Source organism: Athene cunicularia, assembly GCF_003259725.1.
Source record: "Athene cunicularia isolate RWA chromosome 12 unlocalized genomic scaffold, athCun1 chr12_part1, whole genome shotgun sequence".
In the NCBI taxonomy this organism is placed as follows: domain Eukaryota; kingdom Metazoa; phylum Chordata; class Aves; order Strigiformes; family Strigidae; genus Athene; species Athene cunicularia.
In genome coordinates this window covers 14,056,427-14,064,582 of record NW_020799116.1, presented here as the reverse complement: position 1 = coordinate 14,064,582, position 8,156 = coordinate 14,056,427, and the positions used below count along the sequence as shown (strand labels likewise).

The window sequence follows — 8,156 nt, the reverse complement described above, 5'->3', positions numbered from 1 at the left end:
GGCAAGGGCCGGGGCGGGCCGCGGGGGGACACGCTACGCCCCTTCGCAGGGCTTGGGACAGAGCCGCCTCGGCCCGGGCAGCGGGCGAGCCCCTGCACCGGGGCTTCACGTGCCGGCAGCGCGGGGTCATCGCAGGTTTGTCCCCCTGCTCGGCCTCTCGGTCAGCAGCGTCTGCACAAGGGTGTCGGTCAGGAATTAACTGGCGTCATTTCTGCAGGCATCATGTCCTGCACAGCACCGAGCATCACCCAGGAGTCAGAGGGAAATACCCCACAGGCTGGGGGCTGGACAACTGGACCCTGCACAGGAAATGGGAATAATAACAGTGAAAGCACCCAAATCCCTTAAAACCTATTTTAGTGGCTTAGCCAAAAGCCAAGCTCTTTATTTAATAATGTAAGAGCTTTCAAATACTCTCTTAGCACAGTCCGTTTCCCATTGATGTCTCAGTAGGAAGCATTCTCTTGAGTTCAAAGTGCTAAATAGCTACTTTATTTAAAAACAAACAAAATCACACCCTCCCCCCCCGACCGGAAACTGTTATTACAAAGTTATTCACACAAGACTTTTGGCTGACTGCTACTAGAACAGCTTCCCCGTAGTAGATGCAGATAGGCCAGGTGCCTGAATTACTACATGCTGGTTTTTCCCACTAGAACTTGCAAATATTAAAACCAAGATACCACATCTTACATAACAGAAAATTTACAACTCTTTAGGTGCACCGTTTCTTTAAGACCCATTAACATTTGTTTATCAAAACTAGAATGGCTAGAAATTATAAGTACGCTTTGATCATTGCAGTAATTTCCTAGACAAAGGAGGAACAAACATATAACTCAGTCAAAATTGTAATACACAAAATTATCATTGTAATAATTTAAGATATAGCAGCCTTCAGTTATCATAAACCATTAGTGGCAAAGTGAATTTCAGATACAAACTAAGATAGGTACAGTGTTACGCAGCGTACAACAGGAGCCGTTGTACAGAAAGGCTCCTGCTGTCTCTAATTGCTTCAGCTATTTTACCACAATGCCATGTAAGATGCACAAACTTTTCCAGTAGTTAACTCCTGAGTTCTGTAAAAGATTACTATCTAAACTAAGACATGATTAAGACTTAGCTTCATCAGGGTAAACTCAGAGCAATTATTCTGCAGTGGTATTTCTTTTGCCGTTTCCATTTAAATGCTGAAACAGTGTTTGGCCAAAAGCTTTCATCTCTTGGTTTAAGAAAAGGTATCATATCACCTCACAGCTTCTTACAAGCCTTCCTGCGTATGTATTTTTATACCTTCCCTTGTTTACATTCTTGCTATCATGGGCAGAATGAAATGTTAAGTACTATCATGCACTCCCAGCTTTTGCCGGCCCTCTATTTGTAAGTTTTCATGTGAATAAAAAGTATGAATATATAGAAGTAAAATAAGAAGAATAAAGTTCTTACTAAGACTGATACTCTGCTCATTTTGTTAAACAAATGATAACCAATAACTTAATTCCACTTGAAGCTTAACAGAAATTTTCTTTTGGCAGAAGAAAGTTGAGAGAATAGAGACTTGATCTTTGAGAAAGAAGTCACAAAAAAAAAAAAAAAAAAAAAAGAAGATACACATCTACCAGAGATATTCCTAATTACTAGGGAAACATTAGTTCAGTAAGATTTTCACCTGACCATTTCAAATACATTTTAGTTTTGGTAAAATGTAATGACCTTCCTCAGTTGAGAAAGGATGTCAACTGTTTGAAAAAACTAATATTTCTGCATACATTTTAATTATTGTAACATTTTGCACAACTGAGACCAACTGCTTTCTCTTTCAAGAAGCCTATCAGTGCAGGACAAAATACAGACTTCAAAGTTGTGAATCTATTAACTGGGAATGCTCTGCTACAATCTGAAATACAGTCTCATGAAACAGTAGGGCTCTGCATATGGAATTTGCCCTTACAAAGCTCTATGAACTTTGTCATTTTGCAGAAAGACAGCAACCTGGTCATATAAATATTTGGCAGGGTTTGGACAAGATATCTTCTAGAAAAAGCACCCCCTGTGATGTCAGTTGCTGGAATAAAAATGAGTAAAGGCTGTGCAGGACAGCTGGCTTCTAAAGAGCCAGAACCATTAAGCATTTGAGCCTACCTTGCTTTCTTCCTCCCTCTATCTTACTCCTACAGCTGCTGTCTCTACCACTCCATCCCACCTCTCTCAGCGGGATGCTTTCTATCAGGTAGCAGCAAATGTTGTGTTGGCTGCTGGCTGGCCAATTTCCATCAGCTTCAGTAGTGACTGTGCAGACTGCTCCTCTTCACTGAGTAACACCAAAGAACTGGATAAACATCTGCTCATCTCACTTCCCCCCTTTACCCCCCACATTGAGATTTCAGTTTAGAGCAATACGTTATTTACATTTGAAAATTAGATCTGGTCTAATATATACATTCATTTAAAACAAACAAACCCCAGAAATGTCATACTTCTTTTTAAACCACTTTTCATTATTTTTCAAACAGCCACTGAAAACATCAAACATTTCAAAACATCAACCTCATATTAACAGAAACTAAGAGCTGGTTACATGCTGACTACGTTCTACTCAAATCATAAAGCAGTGAAAATGCCAGATACGCCAACTTAGCTAATTTAATTAGAAATGAAGAAACATTCTACGTAAAATTAGCATAATACTGTTGTCCAGGTTTCAGCTGCAATAACTTTCTTCCTAGTAGCTGTATAGTGTTGTGTTTTGGATTTAGTATGAGAACAACGTTGATGACACACTGATGTTTCAAGCTGTTGCTAAGTTGTGTTTATACTGAGTCAAGGATTTTTCAGCTTCTCATGCTGCCCTGCTGGCAAGAACACTGGAAGGGCACAAGAAGATTGGAGGAGACACAGCCAGGACACCTGACCCAAACTGGCCAAGGGAATATTTCATACCATATGATGTCGTGCTCAGTATCTAAACAGAGGGGGGGGAAGGAGTTGGCTGGGAGGGGCAGACTGATGCTCAGGGACCAGCTGAGTATCAGTCAGCAGGTGGTAAGCAAGTGCATTGTGCATTACTTGTGCTTCTTTGGTTTTATTTCACTCTCTTTTTGTTATCTCCCTTTTCATTATTACATTTTAATTTCAATTATTAAACTGTTCTTATCTCAACCCATGAGTTTTACTTGTTTTCAACCCTCTTACCCATCTCACTGGGGACAGGGAGGGTAGCAGGGGAGAAGTGAGTGAGTGGCTGTGTGGTGCTTAGCTGCCAGCTGGGGTTAAACCACGACAACTGTATTAATGGTATGCAGGTTACATTATACTTATTTTTATATATCATATACATATATTATCAACATACTATACAAAGCATATTGAATATATAAAATAGATAGGATAGAGTATATTTATAAATAATGTATTTTTATATAAAAGTATAAAGATAACATGCATATGTTGAATATATAATGTAACTTAAAATAGTATGTTCAGTATATGCTTACTATTTCTATTACATGAATATAATTGTCTGCTATGTTAGTAGGATACTAATTTGTGTACTGGTTATGGGTATCTTTTAATAAGCTTAATGCAAACTAGACAAAAGAGCAGGGAAGGGTCTGAACAAAAACAACATCAATGGAAAACCTACCTCACAAGATATGATTAAACTAGCTGAGTTCCTTCTTTCAAAATTAATGCTGAAAGATAATGCAATTGTTCTTTATATAATCAGAGACTGAAAAGATCAGGAACAGAAAATAAATCTGAAACTAAAGAACAATGATAAAGCCACAATAGAAAAAAAATATAACCACCCTTCAATAAATCCAGGCCGGTAATTAGAAAAAATTTTCTAATCACTGGTGAAATAAGGTTTTGAACAAAATTTTCCAACAAGAAGAGTAGGGAGTAAAGTCCTAGTAAGTTTTAAGGAGGAGCTTGGTGAGCTTATAAAAATGGTGCGATCACTGCCAGCAGAAGCAGAGGGACTCAGTGGTCAGACACACACATATCAGCGTCTGTATCTGTGCAGAATCTTTTACAAAGTGGTTTACATACAGTGATTCAGACACTGGGTACCAAAGTTCATAGATAAAACTGAAGTGGAAATCAGCTCTTAGATGTGCTTCCAGGTTCTGTGTTGTGATCTTTATTAATCTAGGATAATTTGGCTCTTTTTCAATGTGATTGTGAAACCAGGAAATAACCTATTAGCAAATACCTGTTGTTTTCTAGTTGTGATCATCATTCTGAGGCCATGATCTTGCTCCATTTACTTCTCATGATACACCAGCATGGACAGAAACACACTGCTAGAGAACACATTTGTAGAATGTTTATGTATTCAGCAGCTGCTAAAACGAACAGGCATACAAAAATTCAAATGGGATTGTTGCTGTCTTGGCATACAGTGCAGCTACACCATTTACCATTTACTCCTGTGACTGTCCAGCAGTAGAATCACCATAATGTCACAATAATCTTGCCACCCCTTATTTAACTTACTTTGTGGGACCACTTTCCCTACTTAAGAAAAAAGTGATTACATTTGCAGTCACTGCATCTCAAAAGCAACTATAGATCAGCAAATACTGGTCTGAGGTAGTCACCCTGACACGCCGTGCAGCGAGTCCTCCCCCCAGTCCTCTAGTGGACACGAAGCGATTGCTGTGAACTACCTTTCTGTAGTGTTAACATTCAAACTGACACATCTCTAGAGCCCGGAAAATGAACCTATTGCTTTGAAACAGTTCCTTACTTTTTGACAGTTGAGCTTGATTCTGAATGTCTCAGAAGCTACTTCTGAGGCGTTTATTTTGCAAAAGATACATTAGGATGTAAATAACAGTTCAAACTTTGCTATACATGTCCACATTGCTCTGTGTAGCAGTAAATGGCTCTACAGAATGTCGTATTTTAAAAGTTAGTATGGCTTAAAAGAGTGCATATAATTTGGTGTATTACTAAAAATCAATGAGAAACTGATTTTGTAAATTGCTGATGAATGAGTTTCAGGGATGAGAACTCTGTAGGAAACTCTGCATCTCCAACTTTCTCCTTATCTGTTCTGCTTTCATCATCAGTTGGCATGTTAATTTTTATACTACAAACTGAACCTCTGCTATACAACATGCCTCATTCATTCCAAATGTACCAATCTCTCTTGAATCAGGATCTCCCACTAAGCAACTGGTTCACAACACTTCTCCACTGACAATCTTAATCTGATGTACATTAATATTTTGGTAGCCTTTTAGATCATCATTGCACAATACTCAGAAATCTGGCACTGAGTTGCTTATAATGATGCTCACTGTTTGTCTTCTCTAGTGAGTTACAGTTAACTTAAAATTCACTACAGGCTTCCTTCAGCAAAAGATCTTAGTTTTCATCAAGTCATCAAGACCAAAGAATCTCTCCTGCACTTTGACACACTCAAGACAAAATCCAGATATTTGGCAGGTATGCACATAAACTACCTCTGCTGCATTTCATCATCCTGAAACAGACATCAGCTCTTTAGGGGAGATATGTGACAATCACCTCCCTCCATTTCCCTTATCCAAGATGGCTGTAGAGCAGGCTGTTTCTGCCCTCAGCTATGATGGCTATCATAAAATTTTTATGGACTTCCTGCCCAGAAAAAGGATGGCCACCTAAGTGACATCTTGCTGCCCTTACCTAACATGGCTGCTAAAGCTCACTGCCTCCTTTGGTTGTGTGGCAAGCAGCGGTTTGCAGAAACGGTGCATGAGCTTACACGTCCTCCTGTCTGCTGCCGAGCATTTCATACTGAACTCTCTTCATCCACCTGTTGCTTTTCACAGTTTCAAGATGAACACTTTCTGGTACGCACCAAATACCTCATAAAATAGCCATACAATAATTGTATCCTCACTTCAGAATGCAACCACTTTCTATATTTTTAACTTAGTCTATAAGTCTACCTAATAAGTTCAAAAGTTATCAGGGCAATTTGAAATAGGAGTAAAAAAAAAGTCTGAGAGATAACCCATCTAACTTCTCTGCAATCAGGCACTCATGCAGAAAAGGAAGGCTCAAATTAATGCCCTCGATGAAAAGTAGGTAGAACTGTTGTTATATAAGCCACTTGGCAGCACCAAAAAGTATTAGAAAGGCAGCTGGCACGTACCATGGCTTCCCCTGAGGGACTGTCAAAACGGGATTTCTCCAGGGGATGGAGAAGGGTTCAGGATACCATAATACGGCGGTGTCCTACACTTCAAGGACATAGATACTTAAGAGTATTAGTTCATTTTACTGGTCACAGAAGGACTTGAGGTACTTTAGAGACAATACAGTATGAAATTTCTTTGAATCCCATTAGCAATATCTAAAAATTATAAATACTTAGAGAGAAAAATCAGAAAAAGATATCCACTGGTCAGTTTATCTTTACTTGATTCTCTTAGTCATATAGATGGTAAAGGGTCTTCTTCAATTTTACTTTCAGACACCTTTCTCCATTAAACACTCATACAAAAATAGAAAGGATGCTCTCATAAACATTCTTTTCATTCCAACACCTGTAGTACCCTTTGTTCCCACTTTTTACGCCTTTGCAATTCCAAAATGTTCTCAATTATTTCTACTTTTGCAAGTCTTTCCCTCAAATCTAACTCCTGATGGACTTAAATTTATTGATTTCCCCAATATTTTTATACCCCTTTCCTTCCCCCTTTTGATTACTTATGGCACCTTGTGTGCTATAAGCAACAGCCATACTTAATTTCCATTTATTTAAAAAATGAGTAAATTAGGAATATATGACAATAGTATAATCTCATAAACAAGCTGATGAAAACCATCAAATGGTGTGCCAGATATTTCTTTGGTTTTCTCCTGTCAGAACTGAAAACTATAGACATATGGTCCTAAAGCTTTTACCTATTGGTCTTGCTTTTTTTGCCTTCAGAAAAATCAGACTTGTCTCTCACCTCAGATTTCATTTCTTTGCTTGAAGCACAAATATTGCAGCCTGGTTTTGCTTTTTCTCATTGGATAAAAGCAGAAGAAACTAGACTGTAATGAATCCCCCTCCACACACACACTCAAATCACAGTACAATCAGAAAAGGGAAAAATAATGAAGACAGCCCTGAAATTTTATTGTGCTGTAACTAATAACACACCAATCATGCTTTCTCTCATACACTGCACTGCCTTACCTCTATCGTTGCTCGTTTCTGTCATATATTGTTGGCCCCTGTCATTACACGCCTGGCCCACCTCCACTTCTCTCCTCCACGGCTGCATGGCCTTTCTGGCATCAGCGAACCCTCCCACAGCCCTAATCCTAACACCTTGTCACAGGGTAATTATAGTGCTGGCACGTCTCCAACACCTATCTCCTATCAAACAATCTCCACTTGTTTGCTTTATAGGGTATGACTTAAAAAACAATTTGGACCGGAGAGACCTGGTTTAGCACTAGCTTTACCGTACGACCTTGAAGAAGTAACCACCTTTCCTTGGCTTCTAGGAAACGGGGATAAATACGATCATGCATGACGCTCCAAGACCTACTGAGGGAAAACCCTGGAGCAGTGACCCCAGCTCTGTCCCGCCCTGCCCTGGCCCTTCCCTGTCACGCCGCCCTGTGCCTGCGGTTCCCACTTCAGGGGTTCCCCCGCTCCAGCCGCCAGCCTGTAACTCGAGACGGCGAACACGGGCAGCATCCCTCCCTCTGCCAGACAGCCAAGCGACGCGGCGGCTTCCAAAACGTTCAACCTGGGATCATGAAACGACAAGCAGAGCACGGGGAAAGCCGGAGGGTGTCGAGGAGACTCCCGCGCTCTCTCCCCAGCGCTCTGCTAGTAGTGGGTGACCCCCTTTCTCCTCAGGGCTCCCCTACAGAGCAGCGAGGGGGCCACGCTCGCTCCCTGCCTCCCCCCCCCGCCCAGGGCAGAGCCGAGGAGAGCGGGGGAGAGGGAGAAGACGGCCCCGGGGCCCGGGAGCTCACTCACCTCGGAGGCCTGCCCCCGTTCCCACCTGCTAACACGTCCCGGCTGGGCCCTTCCGCAGCAGCCCCTCTCCCCCTCCTCCCGCTTCACAGGAGAGCGAAGGGCGCGCACCCGCCCGGCCCCGCGCCCCTCACGGCTCGGTACGGCTCGGTACGGTACGGTACGGCCCGGTCCC

General features: G+C 41.4%; 1 protein-coding gene across 2 annotated transcripts in view; it reads right to left on the bottom strand.

Moving 5' to 3' along the window:
* Window positions 1–7,930, bottom strand: part of DENND6A (DENN domain containing 6A) — a 33,861-nt gene extending 25,931 nt beyond the window's left edge. Inside the window, exons 1-2 of one of the 2 annotated variants that reach the window (XM_026857861.1) lie at window positions 7,187–7,930; window positions 4,220–4,310 (exon numbers count right to left, since the gene is read on the bottom strand). In XM_026857861.1, the coding sequence (XP_026713662.1) occupies window positions 4,220–4,270 (51 nt within the window). In that variant the 5' untranslated portion in view covers window positions 4,271–4,310; window positions 7,187–7,930. Of the gene's footprint in view, window positions 1–4,219; window positions 4,311–6,372 lie in introns of both variants that reach the window. The other variant, XM_026857862.1, reaches the window with a different exon arrangement.
* Between the last annotated feature and the right edge of the window lie 226 nt (window positions 7,931–8,156).